Raw genomic sequence first — 27367 nt, forward strand, 5'->3', positions numbered from 1 at the left:
GAAGAAATAAGGTTCAATAAGTATAATACATATTTATATATTGTATAAACCAAGATAAAAGTTCAGACTCAAGCTAAAACACTTCTGTTAAATTAGCATTTTTGGGATTAGTCAAATTCTCTGTACTATTCAGCTCTTCACAGCCCAGTGCCAGGCAGGATACTTTATTATGAAGCCTTTAACAATGTCAGAATATAAGGTTACACATGTATATAATCACATTAAAAGCAAAAAGCCCACTGAGATGCATCCTCATCTCTGCTACTATTTTATTGTTTATAACTGCTCAGAAATATAGAAGCAGGACTGTGGTGCATTTTGGATTTTGTTTTATTAAGGGAACCTTGCCTCTGAAGAGGTTTGGCACTTCTGTGACTATTCCAAAGATAAGTGGAGTCTGGGACTTATCTTCAGGCATGATGAGAAAGTGGGGTTGCCAGCTTTCCACGCCCCTATTTACTCCTAGTGCATAGTCTGTAAGCAGTTATAGATATGGACAGCCCTCTAACTTCTCGTATTTCCATGAGGAATCATTCCTGCATTGGATGTATGATTTTATGAGTACTTAAACAAAACCCTGTTTTCAACTTTTAAACCCCATTTAAAATGTTGCATTAGATTTAGAAACAATAACATAATTATTTTCTCCTCTGTACTCCTCCGATTCATTCAAATTGCTCAAGGTATAAGACTTCACCCTAGCATAAAACAAGTTTGCCCTGAGCAAAAGTAAAAGAAAGTCACTTCACTCATTCATTAAGCTAAACTTCTTACCGTGTAATTTGAAAAATGTTTTTGGGTCAAATTCATTAGGATCCAGCCCATCTGCTTCTTCCCACACCTCTTTCAGCTGATCTTTGCTTCCCTAGATATTGGTTACAAATAAAAACTATTCAAAAGGTGATTAAGTGTAATTTTTCTGCATTACCTCTGAATTACAGTTTCTTTGAAAGTCTTTATTTTCTGATTAGTTGCAAATGGAATCACTAGAATTTTCCTTAATTCCCCTCTGGTCAGGTCTAATACTTTCAGTAGACAGAAAGGCCAGGAAAACAGGGAGTGTCGAGGAAATGCATATTCTGTGGAAAGGAACACCTATAATAATCAGTTATAGCCACACAGCCTCATGTAGAGTAAGAGCTGAAGGAAATGTATTTGCCTTCCCTAGAGGAAATGGTACTGTGATACAGTTCCTGGGAGGCCAGGAATACATGAAGGGAGCCCTACAGTTTTAGATACCAATCTGGCTTCTTCCTCATAAGATTTTGCTTCTTTGTAAATAATAATTCTGTCAGCAAATAGAATAACTGTCAGAAAAATGGGGAGGTTTGTAATGCTGTCAGCATTGTTCCCACACTTTGCTCCCATGTCAGTGAGAAGAGGCAAATGCTCTTTTTATCTTTTTCCCTCTGGAAAGAAAAGTTTCCACCCAATCGTGTAAGAATACACTGTGGCCTTACAGGATGGTGAACTTTAGGGTGATCTCCATGTTTTTTCTTCATCTCCTCAAACTTGGATTCTTCTCGCTGCCTCTTTTCTTCATCGAGTGTTTTTAAATACTCTCTCCTCTCATGTTCTTTCATCATCTCGTATTTCTTAAACTCCTCATGGCGGGTCTTATCATAGTTTTCCAGGTCACTTGTAGCCTAAAAATACAGATACGTGTAGACATTTGATTATGCTACATGACTGTGTTAACACATGACATTAAAATCATTGACCCGTGGGCAAGGCTGGCCATATTGCCATTCTCCTTTTAAAGGTGAGGTAACTAGTTGGGGGCTTCCTTTCATGTGACAGTGATGCAGAAACAGCGCTTCTCGCTTTATTATTTTCACAGAAATTAATCTGCAAGGGTTCAACTACTAGATGATTTCTGCAACTACACAGTACTGCAAGATGGCATCAAACTGTCCTTGCTCATCAGTTAAGAGTAAATTAACTCAAGTAATTCCTATACTAATGAAGTGCAGCTTCAAATAGTTCCATTAACTCCTTGATTATTTCAGAAGAGGAGCATTTGTAGCTTACCCTCCAGTTTAATGAAAAATGTGCCTTCATTAACAGTGGGAGTTAGTCTGTAGTAGCTTAATCATAGAATCGTAGAATAGTTAGGGTTGGAAAGGACCTTAAGATCATCTAGTTCCAACACCCCTGCCACAGGCAGGGACACCTCCCACTAAACCCTGTCACCCAAGGCTCTGTCCAACCTGGCCTTGAACACCATCAGGGATCACGCATTCACAACTTCCTTGGGCAACCCATTCCAGTACCTCACAGATTAAATTAAAAAACAAAATAAAACAAGATTATATGGAGAGAGAGAGTGTGAGGGGAGAATTTCTGACAAGTACTTGCATACAGTTTAGAGATGCATCACTCAGACAGCTCAAGGTATTAAAAGGATGTATCTAGTAGCACTTTTCAAAGTAACATGCTTATACCCAATATAGTCTCTCCATTATTTACATTTTAGTTTTCAGATTCACTGTATCTTTTCAAAACCAATTCCAAAGCAAAGACACCTCCCCTCCAAAATTCCCATTACATTCTGTCAAATCTTAGCTGAGAAATTAAAAGACAAAACAAAAATTATAATAAAAGAACTGCCCTGCTGAGGATATGCTCCTCCTAGCCATTCACAAGTTTCCCAGAGGTGATGCTCAGAGATGGCAATAAACATTAGATCTATATAAAAAAAACAAGTTTACAGAAAATTGAGATAAAATTTTCCAAGGGTAAAAAAAACCCACAAAAATTAAAGAAAACTTGAAATACACCCTAAATTACAATTCATTTTGGAAACATAAAAACTGTCAAATTCTCATGTTAGACATGTATTGTTCTCTAAAGCATATCTGAGATAAAAGTCTTTTTTTTCCCCTTGGGAAGTGTGTTTTTTCCAGCAGCTGGAAAAATGCCATGCAATGCTTAGCTTAACTGCATCCCCTTTATTTAATATACACTAAACCTCCCACACACATACACCTGTGAATGATATTGAATCTGCTAAATAGACACTGAAAGTCATGCCTAGCATGTGCAACTTCTAATGTTGGTATCTTAAATTCTACTCTGCTGTGGTTTTGCAGCTTGACATATATGTAATAGATATCAAAATTGAAATTGCCAGGTTAGGGATGATTATTTATATAATTCTGATAGATAACTAAATAATTCAGAAACAGAAAGCAGCAAATACACTTGGGAAAAAGGTACCCCTATCGAAATCATATTTAATTTAAGGGCACCCAGAAAGATGTAATTTATTCCTGAAGTGGTTTGTGCTGGCACATGAATGCAAGTCCTATTAAGATTCCACCCCAAAATTTATGGGCGTAATATAGCATAATGAACATTGACAACAGTTTTCAAGTGTGCAATGGAGACAACTGACTTTTCTCTGGAAAAGAAAACTGCATGTCATTTATAAAATAGTGGTATTTGTAAAAGGATTTGCTTTTATCACAGAAAAAAAAACATAATAACTAATACCAGAAAACCCCACAGTAGTTTATATCTAGCACTCACAGCTTTGATCAACATATCTAAGTCTTTAGGCTCGAACGTGTCAGGATTCTGATGGTTCAGGTGCTCAAACTGTTTAAGAAGAGCCTGATGGTCTATGCCAGTGTCTGAAAGAACAAGATATAAATGTAAAACATTAAAATAAGTTTGAAATCAAGTGAGATCACGAAGTTAAAAACTTTCATATGGGTACTTGTGTCTTGTAAGTACCTGAGGCTCCCTGAGGACTGTTTTCAGTCTTCAGGGCTTTTTCACTGTTGGAGGAAACAACAGCAACACTTCTAAAGTTGTTTTTCCTGAAGGATATCAACAAACTTGATAGCAATTTGCACTATATTCCTTCTGATTAAGGCTTGTATTTCAGCAAGGAAAAGTACAGTCAATTTAAGCATCATAAACCAAGAAAAACATTTTATTCTCTTTTATAGAAATGAGACAGTTGAATTTATGTGCCATTTCAAAGCTAACAACTTGCACCTTTTTCCTGAACTGGGAGAAGTCTGACTCTTCTATTGCTTGTACGTTTTGCAAATGACACATACCTGACAAAAGATGTATGCACAATATATTGTAAAATTAAATCACATAAGCAGATATTCAAACTTTTATTTGTGCAAATTGAGAAATACAAAACAGTGGAGAATCAGGCTCTGTGTCTAGAAGCTGCAAATATTTCTCTCTTCCTTACAACAGGAACAATATCCACCAATATCCATTCACAATGTACTAACAACAAAGCATTTCTACAACAAGCTTTTCTAGCTGTTACCATGGCTTCTGACTACTAATGCTTGATAATCATGCTATCTTAAGCAGCATACAGTTGATGTGTTATGTATAACAATTTTGACAAGCTTTTACTAGATGGGTTAGCAAAGAATGTTTTTTAAAAAGCCTGGTAAACACAATTTTGAACATGTTATTCTTTAGCAAACTGTCTTACACTCAGTACTGTGTCTGTATTATCAAAACACCAAACACTGGCTTGGGCAGATTTCAACCATCATTCCTTCCTGGTGAGATCATAACTTCTGTTGAAATGTATGAGCCTCAGCCTGTTTTTGAAGCATTTTATAAGTGTAATAATAAGCGTTAAAAATACAAAAACAAAACAAAAAAACAGAACCCAAACTAATTTTCCTCTATTTCTTATTCTTATGGGAAAAGACAAAAAGACTCATTCCATTTGGTAGTATTTACTTGCCACATTACTGTATTATTTGAGACTCAACCCCTAACATTCTTCTGTCCTGTACAGGTCAATCTAGTAGGATCTTGGTGAAAATGTTTAGAACCACGTCTGGATCAGGACAGACTATATGCAGAATATGATCTCAAATATATATATATATATATATATATATATTTTAAGACCTTATCCATCTGACAGGGAAGAGAACAGGGGTGTGTGTATGCTTTTTTTCTCTCGTTTTAGATGACCAAGATGTGAAGTGGTTAAGTGGTGTTACAGAGAAAAGATTAACAGAACAAATAAAAGGAAATCAGACAACTTTGCCTGCTATTACTACAAAATGCTTTTTTACACGTTCCAAGATGTTGCCCAAGTATACAGATGCAGCTGTATTTTATTGATAATCTGGCCATACTTGCTGTATGCGACATGAAGTACACAATGGCAGGGCTGATTAACAACTTTACAAAACACTGTCCTACTCCCAGTGTTTTCACATCTTAGCAGTCATCTGAATATTTTGAACTGCAATAATCTGTTCTTGCTCTTTCCCAAACATAAGATCTTACACTTATGTGTAACAGAACTGATCTGTTGGAGGCAATTATTTTTCAAAAGCACACTCCGTTACTTTCTCTTCATTTATGGAAGTAGAAAAGGCTAGAAGTAATCAGTTCACTCAACTATTAAAAAAATTCAAAATACACAAATTACTATGAACACAATCAGGTATCCTTAGCTGTTGTCAACTGTCTCACCGGGTGTCACCGTGATATCAATGAACTGTTTGCCTGCAAGAGGAGCATGAGACTAGGCTCTTGGCAGCTCAAGAGCTGCCTGAGGAAGATGAACATGGGGTCTGGCAGATAGGTGAAGCAATGCACTGTCTCCTGTGGAGGGCCTACCACAGGTATGCACTGCCTAGCTACCAGTGGACTGTACTCTCTGGACTAGAACTTTCATTAAAATAAAGCAAAGGACAGTAAGGTGATCTGATGCCCTCATCCAACTCTATATTATTATTCATTAATTACATGGTGGTAGCACCTGAACACTTCATTGGAAAGGTACTATGATGCAAATAGCTTTTATCCCAAATTAATTTGGTGCTTTCTTGACCCTAGTAATATCCACATAAACATGTATTTGTACATGCATACTTCGTCAGTCTACTTGCCACCTCTAAATTTGGCTTAGCAAAGAAGACAGATCATTATTCTTGGAGTATTTTAAATTGATAAATATCCTATTCAATTCAGTGGGATCCCCCCCAACCTGCAAATGTTTCTAATGATAAAATAATCTGCATAAACAAGTGAAGCCCTTTTTATTAGAGCTTCTTTGTGGGTAAAAAAAAACAACACTGAACAACACTGTGGAAGCAAGATCATGCAGTCCATCATTAGGATCTTTGTTTACGAGTAACTAATTCTCTTCAAAAAGAAATCACTAATTAGAAATTTACAGAATTAGTTCTAAATGCAACCTTTAGGAATTCTTCAGTAATAAAAAAATGAAAAGGAATAACACTACTTACCACAAAACCACACAGCAATCATAATAATTAGAAACCTGCATACTTTATTAATTTTAAAAATTCCCTGAGTTTGTATGATTCCATTAGCAATTAGGAAAATGCTATGAAAGAAAAATTTCACTCCAAATGTTTTTGTTTATTTAAAAGCTTAAAACTGTCCCCCAAAAAAGAAAAAATATTCTTCTACCTTGAAAGGTTTAATGCTGTACAGTAACTACGTGGTGGAAAGGGAGCTTAAAAAGAGAAAAAGGAAAACTTTTGTGTTAACTGACTGTAAAAAAAAAAAACCAACAACAAACCCAAATAATTCATTTTCTACCCCGTAAAGACATGAAATGCTATGTCATGTTGTATTCTTAAACATAGTCCTACTATGTTCCTAGTTCTTAGTGAGTAATTTATAAATTGATGCACTACAAAAATAGCGGTTGAAAAAGGATTATAAGTATCTGAGAAATCCACTGCCGGAATCAAGTTTAGCTATTTATAAAACACAGATGGCTCTTCTCCCCAGTTTCCTATAAAAATGGCTCTTTATTGGCACTAGACCAGCTCAGAAAGGACATTTACTTTCAGCTTACAGTGCTTTGTTGTCACAATGACAACTGATGGACTTTGGGTACCTTTCCAACACAATCCCATCTGTTAACTTACCTAGTTAAATTTTGTATTCTTACCTTGAACAGAATCCATTTTAGCTTTAATTAACATTCTTAGTCTTGCCACCTCTTGTCTTTTGAGTTCATCCAGCCGTGTTCTCACATGGTGGCTTACTAAATCAAGCTCTCTGCTTAGTTTTCCACTCTGTCAAAAAACAAAAGTTACATATAAAAACTAGAAGAAAGTAGCCTTTATAATTCCCATTACACATGAGCTTCAAGACAGCAGACTAGCGGCAGTCTCTGGCAATACTGCAGACCATGCTGTAAGAACCTCAACATTTTTTCAAAGTGCATACTCAAATTTTTTAAGCCTATGGTTACAGAAACGTACAGAAATCCTAAGAGAGAATTTCTAATTTTGCTCTTTCAAAGAGTAAAAGCATGATCTTGAAGCAGCAATATCTAATAATGTCTAAGTGAGAAATTTCTAGATCAAATGTTCTTAAATTAGTTCAAAAGAACTGTGAGATGCACACATAGTACTGTGTTCTTCATCCACCTGATGATGGCTGTAAGACTTGAGAGAAGGTACAAGCACAGCAACAGCTATCAATGTTTATTGCAAGAATATTTATCAGGATCTGGAAATTGATAGTAACTTTCAAGGGTTACACTAGATGTAGGACAGAAGGAGCCAAAAGCTGCTAATGGCAACATGAGGAATTAGGAGAAATGCAACAGGCAGGATCTTCTCTTTAAAGTCTATCACTTCATACTGTTTCCTATCCATCACTGGCTGAATTTCTAGTTCATAAAGGGGAATGGAATGCAAAACAGCCACCACCTAGAGCCAGGAACTAAAGCAGAAAAGACAAGAATGTGGTGACATTTTGGAGAGAGTACTTATGTGGATTTGCACAAAAGAAAAGACAGCAGCTGAGAAAGACAGAGGTCTATTTTCTTCCTATATACATACTGTCTCAGTCTGAGAAGGCAGATAACCTCTGTGTTCGAAACAGTGTTCCAAATTATTTAGCAGGAAACAGGAAGTGAGAGCCATGCTTGCAGCTGTTTTGATGCACATGAAGACTCACCTACATGCATGAATTCTGAAACAGGCTTTTTAGTAGACAGGCAGAAGGCAGAAACTATGCATCAAGTATACATTGTTAGAGGTTTTTTACGCTATGGGATACCCCTGACTAAAAACAAAGTTCTAGTAAAGGTTAAATACCTAAATAAATTAAAGTGAGAGGAAATTTAAGCCCACAAAAATTGAGAAGAGTATAAAAAAAGTAAGAAAGAATACAACATATGTGGCTCTTGGTTATGTATTTAACTAACCTTAAGTCTTTATTTTTATTTTTTTTATTGTACCTACCTTTATTTCCTCTATGTCAGCAGTCTGAAGTTTCTCCCTGAAATGCTTATCTGTTTCCAAGACATCTATTACTTGCCTGAGATATTCATCATAATAAAGTCCTGTATCCTTAAAAAAAAAAAAGTAAAATAAAAAAAATATACCACCAAACATTTCATTTTGTTTAAATACAACAACTAAACTAAAACCTAAATCTCAGTAACTCAGGCATTGTACTTTCTCACATACCTTCTTTTCTTCTGATTTGCATCACTGTCCTATAACAACTTATATTTACAATTCACTTGTTTCAGTAACTGACAAGGCAGAGGAGAAAAGTATTTAGGAACCCATGTAATACACAAGCATCTGTCATCACAGTATCACAGTATCACAGTATGCTGGAGATTGGAAGGGACCTCAAAAGATCATCTAGTCCAATCCCCCTGCCAGAGCAGGAACACCTAGATAACGTTACACAGGAATGTGTCCAGGCGGGCTTTGAATGTCTCCAGGGAAGGAGACTCCACAACCTCCCTGGGCAGCCTGTTCCAGTGTTCCGTCATGCTAATATAGTATTTTGTTTGGGTTTTAAACAGTGCAATTCATGTCTTATTTAAAACAACAAAACCGGAATCACCAAGTGGAATTTCCTAAGCCACCATTCAATTGCTTTAAAGAAGTCTCTGTGGAACAATAAGCGGTTCTTCCTATTGTTAGCTGGGGAATTCCTTCCATATGCCATCTCACCTTTAGCAGCTCATGGGGAAAAGAAAAAAATAAAAAATAATAAATTTAAATGGAACCTCATCATAGTAGATGGCAGACTGTATGACAATACTGGCTAGTATTAGTTTCCTTCCTGCAAGTAACTCCAGTGAAGAAACCTTAAATTTCAGGGAGTTTGCTATAGCCAGATTACTAACAATTAGAAAAAAACACTTAACTAGATAAATTTCATTAAACTTACTGGATTTTCTACCTTCTCTCCTTCTACGTGGCCTTCTCCTTTGACCTTTGTCTTATCTATGTCTATAGGTACAGCATCCAGTGCCATCAGAAGACATGTCATCAGCAAAATACACTGTTGGGGCAGAACAGATAGCCACTTCATCTGAAATGAGACCAAGTCACAGAAAAATAACAAATGATGTTATCATACTGTACTGATTAGAATTTTTTTATGTTCCTGCGTAGATACCTGTAATACCCCACTTTCACATGTCCTACTGCTCTCCAGGAACACTAAAAAATCAAAGAATTAAATACAGCACTAATTTTTAAAGGCTATTTTTCCACAAGCATGTTATCTTGCAGCTGTATAGCAAACCTAAGTTGTACTGAAACCAATGAGAGGTTTTTAACATGTTGAGGTACTATCAATGGCTCCACAGAACAGGTAGGAACACTCAACGGTCATACACTTTTTTAGGATGGCCAAGTCTTGGATAACTAATAATGACATTCCTACTCTGATGGTGTCTTTGCTGAAGATACTGTCAAACTCCTAAAGATAATCATGGACACTGAATCAGATCTTCATGTAGCAATGCCAATAGTTTTTGTTTCAACAATGGAGTAGTTTGTCTAATTTGGACCTAGGACCCCTCCAAAATTTATTAGCAAGAAAAGTATTCTACAATCCCTGTTATATCCATATATTCCAAGTTGAGAGATGCTTAAAAAAATAGTTCATGCTACCTGAAATTGTGTCTGGGGCTTTATTAAGCCAGCCTCCCCTAGACTTTCTTTGGTGATTATATGGGGCTAACTGACACATAATTTGATGAGCACAGAGCGCTCTGAAACTTCTTGATCTCTGTCTTCTCTCCCATTATCAAACTTGGTTGAAAATAGCTCAATTCATGTAGAAAATGGTAAGACCGATTTAAACAGTGTGAGAGCAGGAAATCCAGCTAAAAAAGTAATGATGGTAATCCAGCACCTGACAGCAGTCAGGCTCTTGGGACAATTCAGCCTATGACAGTCTACAGTCTCTGAATATTCTATAAAAAGCGTAAGCAAACTCCAATGTTACATTATCAGTACAAATCACCTCCTGGAAAGTAAAAGTTGCCAGTCAAATACTGTCTAAAATTAGCTTAGATATGTCAGAGAAAAAGATACAGTATTTAAGAAATGTGCTATGAAATCTAAAGTATGCCTCCTACAAGAATTTCTGTATAAGTGCTTTAACTAGTCTTGCAAGATTAAGCATTGTTGACACCTGTTATTCACACAACTTACGCAAAATAAAACACTTATTAAGAAAAGAATGGATATGCATACAAGATGTACAGAAATAGTCTTTCTTTTGTTGCAGACGATGGAATAGCTGGAGATAAAAATATATCCATTTATCCATCTTTTATCTTGTATGTCAAAGCCTCAGGAATTCTCTGAAACCGTTTTTCTTAATTATGTCTTCTGCAAAAAGAGCCTAAATGGATTCTGCTCATTTACAGCATATAAATACCTGTTACTTTCATTTAAAAAATTGCTAACACCCGATCATTACCAGATGGGACAGCAGAAGCTATCGTTACTGCCATTAGAACATATTAGATTCTATGTCAGCACTACTGTCAATTCCACAACAGCAAGCCTGATTAGCTTTGCCTAGGTCATTCCTTTAGAACAAGTAAACACAGACAAAAAAAAAAAAAGAAGGAAACGCAGATTGATTTGCTGGAACTAGTGAATTAATTTCTACACAAGCTGTTGGATTGCAGTGACTTCATAGAGCTGATGAATGAAGGAGTTAGTTATCACTTTTTTAAATGCTCAAGTTCCAATACTTCAGATGTTTTTAATTATGAATATTGTTGTATAAAGTGTGACTAGGTATGCAATTTCATCAGATTTTAATCACAGGAAATTATAATAACTAACAAATACTAGGTTTTCAAGTCTCCTAATCTTGATGTAGATGCCAGGAGTATTTTTTTCCTGACATCCGGCCTGAATCTCCCCTCTTTTAGTGTAAATCTCAAAAGGCCCTGCTAAAAAATCTCTTCTATCTTTCTTATAGGCTCCTTTTAAGAACTGAAAGGCTGCAAAAAGGTCTCCCCAGAGTCTTCTCCAGGCTAAACAACCCCAACTCTCTCAGTCTTTCCTCATAGGAGAAGTGCTCCATCATTTTTGTGGCCCTCCTCTGGACCTGCTCAAGAGGATCATGTCTTTATTGTACTGAGGCCGCCAGAGCCGAATGCAGTACTGGAGGTGGAGTCTCAGCAGAGCAGAGTAGAGGAGGAGAATCACCTCCCTTGACCTGCTGGCCATGCTCCTTTTGGCGCAGCACAGGATATGGTTGGCTTTCTGGGCTGTAAGTGCGCACTGCCAGATCACATTGAGCTTCTTGTCCACCAATTGCTCTCAATCCAGTCTCCACCCAGCCTGTATTTGTGGTACCAAAAGCACCACAACAAAACCAGGACAGTATCCACGCCTTATTTCATGCCATTAATGTCATGCTCAGTATATAAACTGGAGTTCCCCAGAAGGGCCAGATCACTGTTTGGGTCAGGCTGGGTATCAGTTGGCAGGTGGTGAGTGGTTGTATTCTCTTTCCTTGTTATTTCCCTTATCATTATTATTATTGGTGGCAGCAGTAGCAGTTTTATATTGTATCTTTGTTACTGGACTGTTCTTATCTCAACCCATGGGAGTTACATTCTTTCGATTCTCCTCCCCATCCCTCCAGGAGTAGGGGGGGAGAAAGAGGGAGGAGTGAGCCAGCAGCTGCATGTTTCTGAGTTACCAGCTCTGCTGAAACCATGACAGTTCCTTTCGGCACCTAAGGTGGGGCACAAAGAGTTAACAGTTATCCATATGCAAGACTTTGCATTTGGCCTTCCCTGTTGATCTTCATGAGATTCATGTGGGCCCACTCCTCAAGTATATCAAGGTCCCTCTGGATGGCATCCCTTCCCTCCAGTGTGTCAACTGCACCACACAGTTTTGTGGCATCAGCAAACATGCTGAGGGTTCACTCAATACCACCTCTACAAATCAAATCACCACTGGATCTTTGGGCCAGGCTATGTTACTAGGGCAGATCAACAATGCTGCTGGGAAGTCCTGAACTAGAGCTATCAGTTGAATCTGTATCTGTTAGTGGGATACCTCATTTTATGTATCAGTGGCATAGATAATGTTAGTAATACATGTTATGAAGGCCACCAGTTCTTTTAGCTGGCAGATACCATCACCCTACTGGTTGCCCAGAGAAGTGGTAAATGCACCATCCCTGGAGACATTCAAGGCCAGGCTGGATGTGGCTCTGGGCAACCTGGTCTACTTGAAGATGTCCCTGCTCATTACAGGGGGCATTGGACTAGGTGACCTTTGAAGGTCCCTTCCAATCCAAACCATTCTATGATTCTGTGCTTGTCACTCAATTTTTTCTGTCTTGTTTGAATATCACCTAATTTTGTCCTCTTTTTCCCCCAAAAGTAGATTGACATGCCTGGTGTTAGAGTAATTTCCTAAATACTGCTGCCTGGCATTTTGATATACCTGCCAGCACACAAACACAGTTACATCAACATATAAGCTTGAATAAAATAAATGGAAAGCAGGAATAGCTTAACCTATACTGCAGGTTGGATAGAAATAGAAAATAGTGTTTCTGTAACAGACTGCATATGACACTATGAGTTTGGCAAGTAGTTCCACAGGTAACATGTTTTGTGAATGACCTCTGCTCATTTACTTCATTCAGTGACCCCCTAAGTTCTTGTACTGGGAGAGACATAAACAATTTATGCTCTACCATTTCTATATTAAAGCTCTCCAACAGTGACCATACACCACTACTCCCTCTTCTAGCCTAAAGAGTGCTAGCTTAGCTACTGATTCCTGTTACTGAAGCCTTTTTCAGAACTTTGATAATGCTTGTTAGTCTTCTATAATCTTTTCTACTCCTTCAATATCCAATTTGAAATAAAAGAACCTTGGGGGCCTAGGCTATGTTACAGATTTTATCAAAACATGTTTTTTTAACAAGAAAGGTTTATAAATTCTAAGTAGGACTGATAATACTTGCAAGGTGATGGTTTATGTCCAAAGCAGACTGAGATACAGTTGTGAAGAAGCCACCGTTCCTTCCTTTTCAGATGAAAGAAACAGGGAAGAAAGCAAAAGTAAGGCAAGCACTTAATTCAGTACCTGTCAACTAAGTGTATTTAACAAATAAATAGGAGAAAACTGAACCTCAAAATTTACTTTGAAAGACTCTGGATGAACATCCTGGACAATAAGTTCTCTAAACACAGAGCATCACAGTAAAAAAAAAACTTTACAGGTAAAACAAAAATCCACCTTGCTGAAATTCTTGCAGAGTATGAATGAGGCAGTCTAGTAAATTGGTACGTGAAAAGTTGTAACTATGAGGAAGACTAGGCAATGACTATGAAACAAAACTAATAAAACCAAAAGACTTATGAAGTATATGAGTAAAATAACTTCTTTCAGTATTTTTAGAAATATTTTTTAAAATGTTATGTATGTTTGAAATTTTCATTTAAAGAATTGGTAGCTTCTGACAGTGCTAAAATTTTGGCCCCTGATAAATGGATAAATATTTTTCTGACCAAGATATTTTCATATCTGTAAAATTATAGTAATAAAAGTAACCTAATATTATCATAAGCCACTATAGTTACATAAGGTATGTAAACACTGCTTTTAAAAATCATATGTGGCTACTATTTGAGCATGCTCATTTCATGCAAGACCAACAGGTCATATGGTGAGGTGAACCATGGCAGAGAAGCCAGAAACTCAAGTGCTAGCCATAGTTACGGCACTGATTCATTCTTTGCCTACAGCAAGTACTAAAGCCAACACTTTCAACAATGACACCTGGTCTTTGCTCCATTTTAAAGACATAATATTTTTAAAGCTGCTGACCTACATCTTCTAGCAATGTTAATAATTATGAAGATAGGCATTATCAGTTTTTTTACAAAAAAGGAAACACAGCATTTTTCAGGCTTTTTCTCTTGTGTTTAGGAAAACTGAATGTCCATGTTGAACTGAAACAACTGAGATACAAGCAACCAAATTGGTGTGCCAAATCTCAGATGAGGAAATACTAATCTCCAGCAGATTAGGGGTGGGCAACAGGAGCTACATCATCTTAAAGTACCCCTGCAGTAGTGAGCAGAGCTTATCCATCAAAAGCCCTAATCGAACTAAGTGCTATTGGATCTGCTAAGTTTTGGTGTGATTTGTGCTCATGGGCAATTTGGGTTCCCTTGGAAATGCCATCCTTTGTAATTGTGCACTGTCATACATAATAGGAAAGACTGGATGATATCACAGTATGTTCTTCACAACTATAAGCTGCTCTGAAAAGGTGGCAATCTACTGCCCATCAGGCAGTTTTGTTTCAGGTTGTGCACAGGGCATATTTATTGTAGCCTTTTAGATAAAACAGACAAAAAAATCCACAAGTATCAGAAAGAGTTAAAAGCAGAGAAGACCAAAATGGATAAGCAAAAAATACCTCTATCATTGCAGCTGACTTTGCAGACTACTATGCTTAACACACGATTTTCCGTAGTATTTTGATGAAGCCAAGTGTTTACACAACCTGTGCTATAACAAGTAAATTGGAAATATATTTACTAGAATGAAAAATAATTACCTAGTGAAGACTGAATTACTGTATTTAGGTACCTATTAGTCCAAGACTATTAATCAGAATGCCCTCAATAAAAGCAGGTAACCAAGACATACATCAGCCTTTAGAAGGTGACAGTCACAACCGAGTCACCAAGCACATTGTACTTTGACATGTATTAGAAGAGAAACAAGGCCCATTGCAAATTCTAGCATTAATCAGCTGCAAGAAAAAAACTCGGCATGATTCTCAAATTCACCAACTAGACGAAAAAGTGACAAGAGGCAGGATGAAAAGAAAACTGCATTTCCAGGTTTTGTTCCACTAAATACCATTAAGAGCTCATTCCACTCTCAGCCTGTTACCAGCTACCTTCAAGAGTTCCTGACTTCTGAAAACCACTCCTGGATGCCTATCCCTTCCCAGGCATTTTAGGGTGAGTCTAGGGTCTGATCCCAGGATGTTGTTGCGAAAATGAGAAGCAATGTCAATTTGATCACTGTCATCAATAGTACATAATGCACAGTGTACATCCCTGTACCCTGCCATGGGTGCATCACTTGAGCCTATTATTACTACTGTTACTGCTACACAGTTTCATAGAAATGTAAATTGTTATGGATCTTTCCAGCTGACTGCTTTCTTAAAGAGAGATAGAGAGAGCTAACGTACAACTGTGATGTGGAAATTAAGTAATTTTAGTGAAAGATATGTAATCCAGCTAGATGAAAAGGTAGCGCAACTCTAATCGGCTTGTTACAGAAAATAATCTCATCTTTCCTAGAGGGATATACAAACATTTCTACTTGTAATACATAAACAGAACTAATAAAAAATGTAGTGCACTAGAACTGACAAATACTGTAGTTTATAAACAAAGCCAGTATCCTAAGCTTTCAAGGAAAACAAAAAATAAAACCTGATTATAAAGTATTTTAAAAAACAGAGTGAACAGACAGCAGAAAACAGAGCCACCAATGTACTTGCATGAACAGAAAAATACAATTGGAAAATAAAATAAGCAGGCTGTCTGCCAGCAATCTTGATCTTAATCCCACTAAAATTAATCACAAATTCCTGTCAACTTCAGTGTAACAGGATTGGACATCTGAATTAGAAAGAGCTATGGGCTTTGCAAGATAAGTACAAAATACAGCTTCTAAAGTTTGTTCTAGCAACATTCACACAAGCAGTTAAACACAGCATTAGCACACTTCTTTTACACAACTGCCAGGTGTTTATAATATTAACCTGAAAAGTTACTTTTCATAAATTTAACACCTATTGCTCAGACACCAGAATTCTGGTACTCATGTCTCCATCACCCCTAGCAAAGCACAGGTGTCTTGAAAGAAGTAACACCCAATGTCAAATTTTCTAAAACAGATAAGCAAAAACATATTGTGATATTAGGGCACAGTGTGGAGTGTCTGCACATATAGAATCTCAGTGGACGACTATGAAGCAGAATAGCACAACATTGTAAATGTCTGCCTGTTTGCACTTGCAAGCCCATGTGTACCATGATGGGCAATGTAAACATAAATCCAGACTTACAGAATATACAAATAAGCCTACCTGTTCCTAAAATCTCACACATAATTAAATCTGTGTAAGATACAGTGCAGACATGCAGGATGATAGCAATACTCTCTATTGTCATGACTGTACTGTGACTTCCTATTTTAATGCTGTAGATTGGAGAAGTTAACAATCTTCATATCCAGTGCCGAGTTAAAACAAACAGAAAAGAGATAGACTGTATCTACTAACATTCACCTTTCTGAAAATATTCTATCCTCAGCACTAGAATGAGAACATCACAAATACTACACCTTAACAATGTAAAGTACTCCTTCAGCATTTTGAGCTAGCCATCTAGCATCTTGAATCTTTTTTTCACTTCTGAAACTGTGATATACCTATCCATATATCAGTTTAAGTAGAGAATGTTTAATATATTCTATTTCTTTGAAAATTATTTGCAAGGATATAAATTTATTAGCTTACAAAACATAAAAAAATACATAAAATGTTTGAAATTGGGCAGAAACAGATTATTCTGCCATATTTTCTGTTTGGAAACACCTGATATACCTGCGTTCATTCCTCTCCATTCTTTCAAGAGGACCTGCTGCACAGACACTAGCTATCATATCTTAACCAATGATGAAAGTCAATGAATCTACAGCTTATGCATCTTCTTCATCATATTATTCTAATGAGTTAATCTGGTATTAGCATGGTTAAAATGTGGCAACAATTTTAAGAAGCAAGTACAAAAACCCTGTTCCAGCTCAAGCTTCTAAAATAAACCTCTGTCTTGTAGTCAAGATTTTTTTCAGGTGACTATTCTTGTAGATACAGATTTCTCATTGAAGGCATGAGAAGAAAATGACACAAAAAGAGAAATGGCTACAATGTGCAAGTTTTCCCGTTACAATTTATCTTTCAAAATACAGAAACATCTGCATACTTTTCTTCCCAAATAAGAATTCAGCCTTTTAAAAGTTAATATGCAAGCATAATAATTTCTCCCTCTCTGCTCTTTTAGTAAATGTCCCACCCACACAAGCAGCAACAGTTTTCCTTTCATTATCCGTGTCAAAATTGCCCATTTTTTCTAGCCAATATCCAATAGTTTTCAATCTGGACATACTGTCCTAATCCTTTTCAGGGCACATCCCATTCAGTTCTCTGTATGCAGAGACATTCCTTATTTTTTCAAGAAGCATTTTAATACTGTACATAAATACAGGTTTATATAAAACACTAGTATTCAAGTACATAAAGCGAGCAGAATCCTTTCTTCTTATCCTCTTCACTAGGCTTAAATTATTTTCCTTGACTTGGATTGTTACATTTTTCTCACTGCTTTATCTGCTTCTTTCTTTATACAGTTAGAAGTTGGCTGGTAGAACAGATTCTTCTTTCAGTTTCTCACGAAAGACAGCATGCCTCAACTGCATGTAGTACAACATTTCCTGATGGACCCTTTAAAAAAAATACACTTCAGCTGTTTTATTAAATGAGTCATCCAAATGCTGGGGGATACTATATAGTAACACAAACTGTGAAAGCTCAACTGGGAAAGAAGCAAATGCTACCTACAATGCAATTCTACGTCCTGAAATAAAGATGGCATAAAAGCAAAATGTACGGCTGCATGTGCTTAGCTCCATCATATGTGAAGTTTGAAAAGAAAATGGTCTTTTCTTTTTGCAGTGTTAATGGTTCATGATTTAAAAATGTGTGCACACACACAAACACATACACGCATTTGTAATACTACCTGCCTCCAAGGAACTTCCCTATCATAATTTCAGAAAAATAAGTATCAGTGTCTACAAAACTCTCTTACTAACTGAACACTGTTGAAATACTAGTTTTGGTTTTAAAAGGGATTTACATGATTTTATCAATTCTTTCTAATAAAGTTGTCTAAAAAAAAAAATTAGGATGGCAATACTCAAAAAATTGTATGGAATTCAATACATACTTGATAAAATTCTTATCAACTTTGAATTTAAAAGAAAAAAAAATATACCACTACAAACCTATCTTCCTGTACTATAAGTCTGGTTTCCATACAGAACAAAATACAACAGCACACCTGGAATCTCACAGATTCATTCTGTATAAATACAAACAATAATTTTGTCAGAGCTGGCATAAAAAGCAACCTTGTTTCAAGTATGCTACTACATGCAACCAAAGTATTTGCTCAAACCCTAATCTAAAAAAGTATTTCAATTATTCTACTAATATGTATTTTTCTTTATCCAACAACAAACCATGATGTTAAGTAAACCCTGAATGCCCAGAGGGCTTAAGGGACATTTTTTTCCCCTCTGGAAAGAAAACACAAAATAGCTAACAAAAATAAAACTAGACTGAATGATATGGAGACTGATTTCAAAATATTTAGGTATTTAATTATACCTGCCTAATAAGATTTATTTCTATAATTTACTACTTCCCATTGATTTCTACTTGCTTAGGAATCCAAATATGTGTAAGTATCCCACACCTGTTTTATAAAGAATATAAAGCATGAGAAATATAGTCATGAAAAGGGTTTATGTATTTCCTGAATTACCTATGATGAAGTATAATATTTTCAACTGAATACATTTAAAACAGCTCTAATAAAATGGAATTCCTTCATTCTTCCAACTGCCAAATGATGCATAGTACGTAAGAGCAAAACCTTTTAAAATTAACATGAATTTTGCCTCTGATTTAATGAGATATGTTTTAAATATCTGGCCATGCTTTTAGCTATATATAAGCATATCCATATCTAGAAGTCTTGTGTCTACTGTGTATCTAACAGGAACTCCAGAGAGATCTTTTCTGCTTACTGATCAATCAAAAAGACAAGAGCACGATACCTCACTAGATAAACACCTTTGCTGCTCAAGTTCAAATCGAAGCAACACTGATATTGGCTTTTAACTTCACAGTAAAGGATTTTATCTTTCTTTTGTAAAGTGTATTAGTTTAGTCAGTATATTGCTATGAGTCAATATTTCCAACCTCTGACATTTGAGTCAATATAATAGTATTTTACATTTTTTATTGTCTCAAAACACTATTGTTCTTCCCTTTCACAATTACAATTTCAGTTTTATATGTATCATTTGGGAACTGCTTTTGACAGAAAACCTTTAACTAGGCTTATATGAACTGAAAGTTTATGTTCAGCAGTACTACCATTACTACACAGCCAACTACAGTTTCCACAGTGGAAATGTCTCCTTACTCTTACTGAAACATAATTCTTTTTGTTGTTGTTGCTTAGTTTTTAGGTTCTTGATGGGGTTTTCTGAATATAACTTCAAATAATGTCAAATAATGGTATCTTAAGCTGTAAAGCATCAAGTCACAAAAAAAATTTACATCAGGTGCATATATTAGATGCCTTTGCATCTAACAGGTAAGTTTTAAGCATATCCAATGGGCAATATTAATTTATAATTTTGGTTTGCCCTTTTTTTTGCTTAAGTTAATTATCTTTGTAGAAGTAAATGAGATTCACATTGTTCTACTACCACACAATTTGTTTAATGATAGACTTACTACTTTTTTAAATAGAATTATCTTTCTTACTCTAAAATAAAATGCTGACACCATCCAAAAGATTACAGTAGTGAGTAAAGGGGAAAATTCATAATCAGTTAGGATGTACTATGGGTAATTAGGTTAATAATTAGCAACCCATAGTGAATATTGCCTTGTGACAGCACAAGATCACTGTGTAGCAAACACCAGTGGCAGATACAAGTGGATCTTAAGTGCTTGCAGGAATGGGAGCTTCTCCCATAAAACGTTTGTGAGTCTTAAGCAGAGGCCCACAAAGGCTACAATAAAATCTGGTTTCACACAATTTTTGAGTGGCTTTTCACCTCCTATCCAGTCTTTAGAATGCTGCTCTGTTCAACTAAGAGGGACGTCACATCAGAATTCAGGGCAGAACTGTACCAATACTGAGTCAACTATAGGACTTTTCTTTAGAGTGGGAGAAAACAAGATGATAAAGCAAGCCTCCAGGTTGAACCAGATACCATAGTGTACTAGTGCTTTATTGTTACTGTGATGGTCTAATTTTAAAAATGCTGCACATTAATTCTTCATAGCAAGAACTTACAAGTCCAACAACAGAGGCTTTTTCTCCTATACTCCCTAAAAAGTGTTGCCAAACAAGAACACTTTTGAAAACCATAGCCATGTTCATTTCAGTAAAAAGTTACCTCTCTACAACCATATTTCAACCTTTTCCTCTTCTGGAATATTTTCTGAGTACAGTGGCTATCCTGACATTATTTTACCTAGCTCCTCCAGCGGTACTATAGCAAGCATAATGCAGAAAAGCTATACACCCTTTCTAGTGAAACCAGTCTACTCTCCTGGACAAAGCAGCCGAACTTTTTCTTGCGGTTGTAAAATTACTAGCCAATCAAGATTCTGCTGCAGCTGCCAGGTACGCATTAATTTCTGCCTTAGGTGCTCCAAAGCTAACCGCTTGCGCGCCCATCAGTGGGGCTGCAGAAGTGTTCCTTCCTGAAAAGCCATTGATCTGGCTCGCGGTACCCGAGCGTAAGGGTCAGAGGGAGGGAAAGAGAAAGAAACCTGGAGAGCTTTCTGGCGGGGCCAGGACGCTCCCGGCCCAATTCCAGACGCCCCTCTCCCGCCACCTCCACCCCACACACCCGAGGGAGCCCCTCGGCCCGCTGGGCTGCTCTCGCCTACTCCCCCACCTCACCGAGTTACCGTTATTCCGTATTTTCAAACCTGACAGGAGGGAGGACGGTTAAACCCCGCGAGGCACAGCGCGTCCCACAGCCCCAGCACGTCGCGGCGGTCAACTGCTACCCCAATAGGACCTGCCCCGCCGCGAGGCCTCCGCCCCACTCCGCGCCGGCGGGGAGCCCCTCACCACCCACCTCCGCCAACGACTAGAGGTACTTCCGCCAACGGCTACGGACACCGCCGCCTCAGAACGGGTGAATCTACCTTAAGATCCCCTGAGGGGGACGGGGGGGAGGTGGGGAGGAGCCGCTGTTTCTTAAGGGCGACGCGTCTCCTGTGCGCGGGGATGAAAAGAGGCGTTCCCGGGGCGTGCCCCTGGGGATCTGAGGGGCTCGGCGGCACGGCACGATACGGCACGGCACGGCACGGCACGGCACGGCACGGCACGGCACGGCACGGCACGCTTCGGCGCGATACCGTACGGTGCGACAGTCCGACGGAGCTCCGGCGGCTCTTGTTCCCGTTGCCATAGAGACAGGTCCCGCCCTTCTGTTCGTGTGGATTGGCCGGGCCAGACCCCCGTCCGGGTGTCGCGGAAAGCTCTGATTGGATAGCACCGGACGCGGAGGCGAGATTGCGCGACAAGCCGCCCCGCCCCTAGCGCCGCTTGCGTCGAGAAGGTACGTGGCGGTCGCCGGGGGGGCGGGCTCCGGCCGCGCGCCTCTGGCGTCACCGGGGAGGTGGGGACGCGGGCGCGCACCTGGGCCGCTCCGGGGCCCCGCTCTTGCTCGGGGAGCGCCCCGGCACGCGCTATTTAGTCTTCCCTAGCCTTGCCTCCATGTTGCGCCAGGCCGCTCTATAACGCGCGTTCCGATTACTGGCCGTTGGTCCTGAGGGGAGCCGCGGCCTGTGGTTGCTGCGGAGGGCCGAGGCTGGGGCGCAGTGTTGTCTACAAACAGCCTCCGGCTCACACACACAGACATCTCCTCCTTCTTTCAGGCATCCTTTTCCAGGACTGGTCCTTCTTTTCTACGCATTTGAGCCTTACTGAGTTCAGATTTGGTTTCCCTTTCCTCTTAGAGGAGAGAAAAATAAAGAAGGGCGGGGGGGATGGGAGGAGAGAGATATCTTGACCTTTATGCAGATTAAACAATTTAGGAAACTGTTTCCAACCTGTGCATTTGTTTATGTTTGGTGTCAGCTTTGGGTTTGATTTGTGGATTTCCAGTGCCACTTTGTTTCAAAGTGCAATACCGGTGGTTTTGGACTAAGATCTTACGTGTGTTCCGGACTTCTGTTAAGCATTGAAAGTGCTCAGTGATTATTCAGCAGTTTATTGGGTAGCTAAACACTAGCTGTAATAGCAAATACACTACAGTTCCTATAAAAATAACTATTTCTGGAGTAAACATAGGTTTCAGTTGTAAAACCTCTTAACATGTTTCAATACTGTGAGCCTGTTGTACTGGTATTTAAACAAAAATATATTGACACATAAATTCATGAAAAACTTTTTTATCATGTGCATTATGTTTCTGTTATTCTGATTTACAAGATAAGTAGCTACAAGTTAACCTTAAGGAACTGTTGCAATCGTTTATACAAATGAGAGGAAAAGAATTATTGAGGGATTTGCACAGTCTAGACAAGATACTCAAAACTGTTGTGAAGTTTTGAATGCTTAATTATAATGAAAATTGGAGTCCAAAGTGGTAGTTGAAATTGTAGCTTCTGGGTTATGTATGTCAAAGAAAAACGGGAATGTAAACTGCCTAATGAAATCTGTGGTAATAGAAAGCTATTAAAGTAATAGGGCTGATGCTTCTTGGAGCTTTCCCTCTCTTGAGATACTTTTCAATGCTATAAAATAATTTTTGTACACTATCTTTGACTTAAAAAACAGAGTTTTGTGGTCAGTATTCTTTACTAGTTTGTAGACTATCATTTTGGGGAGCTGGAAGCACTGGAATTTGCATGTCAGTAATCACAAACAACTTACAGAAAAAAACTTAGGCAACAGTTGAAACCAACATAGAATGATACATAAAATTCAGTTTAAAACATGCCACAAATATGTTCAAAAAGAATCTGTAAGCTTGCAGCTCTGCATTTTATCAGAGTAGGCCATTATTACACTAGGAGAGCCAGCTGGGACCAGACGTTTTGACATGTCAGAGGCTGCACAAGCATGACCCGCTGTAGGCAGGGAGATGGAGCTCTGCCTGTGTGGCAGTGACCCAGCGTGTCCTCACCTACACGTTGTCAGGAGGTGGTTACCTGACAAGGCAGGAAAGAAAACCTCTAGTGCTCTGGGTGGTGTTTGGCCATAACTGACTTAGTTGGCCTTCTGGGGTCATGACCATCCTCACCTTTTGCAGCTTACTTCAGCCTACCTCATGCTGCTCTGCAATACTGTTCTGTGTTCTGTATTTGGCCAGGTGCTTGCAAGGCTGCAGGATAGATAAATTTGCTGCTGGGTATTTGAAAGATAGGCAGTTTGGTTTTTTTTTTCCCCTGCCTTTACCAGCAACAGTGAAGAAGGGGAGCACAGGGGAGAGATGGATTTAAATAAGCATTGACCTCAAGAGAAAAAAGAGCTGCGTGGAGTGGTGCCCTTGATACTGATGGTAGTGTGGGATATCCAATGTTGTTTTCCCCCATCTGGCACAATGTCAAGTTCTTCAACAGCTGATCTAGGAAATACAGAGGTAAAAACGTTACTCCAGCTTCAACATGCAGGAAGTTGCAAGGTTTGAAAACTGCTAAGGATTTCAGTATTGCAACAGAAGCATTTACCTTAATCTGAAATTGAGAAATCGGAGTCTGTTTCTTAATGCTGGGACATAGCATGGCAGAGCAGAAGAAAGACCTGTCTTTGGCTACTGTTTTGTCACATTGTTCCAGTATGGTAGTAAAAATGGGTGGGATTTCACGAGGACTCCTATCTATCAGAGTGCCCTTGATAGTTTTTACTGTTATTTTTATTTTGTGGAAGGTTACTGGTATTAAAATTCCCATCAGTAGAACGAAGAGTTAGGTAGTCAAATGTCTGAAGAAGTAGTCCTAAAACCTGGCTCCTGAGTATCTCTTTTCTGTCTCTCTGCTCTAGGAAACGCAGTGACAGATGCTGCTTTTGCCATTGTCAGCAGCAAACATTTTCATAGAGTAAAAGTGGGTAGAAAGGCCAACTTATTAGCATTAGCTTGTCTTTTAACCACAGAGTAAGCCGGTAACTTCAAGGCTGGTGCTGAAGTACTTCCCCTCACCATCCCAGCTCTGTTCATCAGAAGTGGCAGTAGTGACAGAAGCCATATTATAACTTGTGTTGTTTGACTTAGGAAAAAAAACACCTAGAAATGACAACAGAATTTATTTGCAGTGTTTCTATGGTCATGGCAATGCTGCTATTGAAAAACTCATGCTTAACTAGTGCAATGCTTGGTTTCCTATGACGTGTACAAGTACCTGCTGGCCACAGAGCTGAGGCTGCTAGTCATTTGCTGTGTTTCCAGCAGCAATGAGTTAACAGACATAACCACAGACCTGAAATGAAAATACAATAGTGATTGTAAAGTTGAGTGTCATTAGGGTAACTGCCTAATTTAGCTGGTATGGGAGTGCTGTTGACTTCATATGAAAGTGGCAGACAAGAATGCCATTAATGCACTGGTGAGACTCTGCTGTGGCTTATGTCTGCTTGAGGAGGAGGTTTCAGAGGAGTTGTGTGAGTTTATACTTAGCTTAGTGTATGGCCCAAAAGTTTTCTTTCTCTGGCAGACCTCTGCCTTGAATCTTTCCCCAGTTTGAACAAGTACAGCTCATGTCCTCACAGATTAATACTTTTTTTTTTTTTTTTTAATATCTGAGCAGTCGGAAACCCTGTCTCCAAATGTAGTTATTGGTTCCATGTTCTTATCAGCTATGGCCATATCCTGGCTTTCAGAAGACTATTCTGTACCAGTGTTACGTATTTCATGGGTGTTGTCACCTGTTGTAACAAGGTTAGGTTTTCTCTCAACCAAATTACAGTGAAATTACTTCCTTACACTTAAGCCCTGGTACAAGTATCCTGACAAAAATGGGAGTAGAGGAATTATGCTGAAATTTCAGCAGTTTTTTAAATTGTGTAGTCTGTCTTTTATGCAGTGAAGAACATTTGCCTCCAAGTTTACCATATCTTATTGTTAACTCATACATAGACAGTCTGATTTATTCCTTGTAAGATAAATTTTATGAGGCAAGGTACATATTTCATGTAGAATTGCAGTAACATTGTATATTACTTCTGGCTATTACAAGCCTTTCTAGGAAATTAGAACAAAAAATTTAGAACGAAAGACTTTGTATAGAACTAATCCAAATGTTGCGGTTCAGAGCTGAAAATTGCAGTCACTTCAAGGCTGAGAGGATGGAATATTTCTAACCTATTGTTTCGTAAGCCAAAAGTATGATTTCATTAATAAGTTGCTGTGAATCAAACCATGAATGCTTTTACAGTGTGGCAGCTATTCTATGCTAAACTTGAGACCCCTCACCCCTTAGTAGAAAAAACAAGCAGCAAGATTTTATGGTTTTAGAAACAGTCAACAGCTGAAAGATGGTAGTTTTTTCTTCTTCTTCTTGCAGGTTCCATGCTGTTGTAAGGCCTGCTGCTTGTAGTGGAGAAGATTTTGATAATTTTTGTGGTTATTTAAAGGTTGTTTCCACCCTCTCTCAGTCACAAGCTGGTAAGTACCATCGCCTAGTTAGTTATGCTACTTAGTTTTCTCTCTCCAAATACTATGATTCTATTTCATTTCAGACTGGAACCTGCTTTAACTGAAGGGCAGAGAACCTCTAGGTAGGTTGGATCCCCAGCTTTCAGCATCTGTGCCAGTGCCCCTCCCATGATCTGGGGCACATCTGGCTTCATGACCACAGCCACGGGGTGGGATGTGTGTCTGCAGTTTGGTCCCTTGGTGGATCCACTTCTCGTCAGGTCATGTGATTAATTGGAAGACATAAAGAAATACGGATGATTGTTCTGGTTAGTTATCAGAGATCTTTTATTCCTGTTTTCGTGTTTGTTATCTATTCAATGATATACCACAAGAACCCATTTGTTGCAGTTATGGAGAATTCCATTACACTAGGTAATTTGGAGAGGTAGGGGAAAAAAATCTATTGTCTTCTAGTACTGACTAAAACGTAAATTCTGTAATAAAGGTAAGTTATCAGTGTAACTGCAACTATTTATATTGCAGTAGTAGAAACTCCAAGTCCCTTTTCTGTGATGTGCTGAACAGCTCAAACACAGAACACCAGAGCTCTTTGTCTGTGAAAGTTTGTAAGTCTAAAGCTGTCCTATATTATCTCTCATCTTGTGCCTATCCTTTCTTGGACATGTACCTAGCTGGCTTTCTGCTGCAGATTTCAGAGTGATGTATTAATTTTCAGGCTGATTTTCTAATTTTCAAATAAGAAATGTTTCTTCTCTTTCTGTGTATTGTAAGTGAAAGGAAAAATAAACTGAACTTAGAAAAGGCTGGAAATAAATGCCTCCATAATATATAATTTTATTTACTGAATTTTAATAAGGTGGCCACCCTAGAACAAAAATAATAAATCTTAGTCTGATGAAAGAGGGATCTGTTTCAACTGGATGTATTTTATAAAGGTAAACATGCTTAATTAGCTTCAGCTTTTAAACCCAGCAACTCTCAAACAGAAATTTATCAGCCAGATACTTTATTTGGAAACAAATATTTATGCCTTGGTGTAGCAAAATATTTAATCATATGTTTAGGTCTGTGCCTACTTCCTTTTGAGTATTCATTTACATTTCTGTAAGATTTTGTAATATATATTTTTATAAATGAGACAGCCATTGACTTTGGACTCTAGGTTAGAGATCAGAGATGGGAGGCTTCCTTGAAAATTGCTGTTCTACACTGATTAAAAAAAGTAGACAGTTTTTGTTCTGTAGAGGACATTTACATGCATTTATCAAAGCCTGGTAAAACTGGAGGGTGCTTTAGAATCAAAGAGATAATAAAGAGATGTGTTAGAACTGAGGCAAGACCCATAATATATCCAGAAGGAAAGAACAGAGTAAATTGAAGAAAGACAAAACAAAACAAAAAAACAGTTTCACTGTTTTGAAGGTGTAGAAAAATATGAGTACTGGTACAGGTCATGAGGATAATTTCAGACTTGAAGCAACATGGAAAAGTTGCGAAGCAAGAAGACAGAAGAGGAACACTGTTTTGCTGAAGAAGGAGGTAAGACA

The 27367-nt window shown here is 38.1% G+C and overlaps 1 protein-coding gene and 1 long non-coding RNA gene across 3 annotated transcripts in view; one reads left to right on the forward strand and one right to left on the reverse strand.

Annotated features, from left to right (window-relative positions):
* The window catches only part of NUCB2 (nucleobindin 2), a 31313-nt gene extending 9769 nt beyond the window's left edge, over positions 1 to 21544 (reverse strand). For both annotated transcript variants that reach the window (XM_062608883.1, XM_062608884.1), the window contains exons 1-7: positions 21364 to 21544; positions 9190 to 9333; positions 8241 to 8348; positions 6935 to 7061; positions 3532 to 3635; positions 1461 to 1646; positions 775 to 865 (exon numbers count right to left, since the gene is read on the reverse strand). In XM_062608883.1, coding sequence (XP_062464867.1) covers positions 775 to 865; positions 1461 to 1646; positions 3532 to 3635; positions 6935 to 7061; positions 8241 to 8348; positions 9190 to 9333 — 760 coding nt within the window. In that variant the 5' untranslated portion in view covers positions 21364 to 21544. The remainder of the gene's footprint in view (positions 1 to 774; positions 866 to 1460; positions 1647 to 3531; positions 3636 to 6934; positions 7062 to 8240; positions 8349 to 9189; positions 9334 to 21363) is intronic.
* Positions 21545 to 21679: 135 nt separating this feature from the next.
* LOC134158691 (uncharacterized) lies at positions 21680 to 26036 on the forward strand. The gene is made up of 3 exons (XR_009962870.1): positions 21680 to 21770; positions 25726 to 25826; positions 25901 to 26036. It is a non-coding gene; the product is annotated as an uncharacterized LOC134158691 (long non-coding RNA).
* Positions 26037 to 27367: the final 1331 nt, after the last annotated feature.

Source organism: Pezoporus occidentalis, unplaced genomic scaffold, assembly GCF_034315485.1.
Source record: "Pezoporus occidentalis ecotype Australia unplaced genomic scaffold, CSIRO_AGI_Poc_V1 ctg131, whole genome shotgun sequence".
Lineage (NCBI taxonomy): Eukaryota > Metazoa > Chordata > Aves > Psittaciformes > Psittacidae > Pezoporus > Pezoporus occidentalis.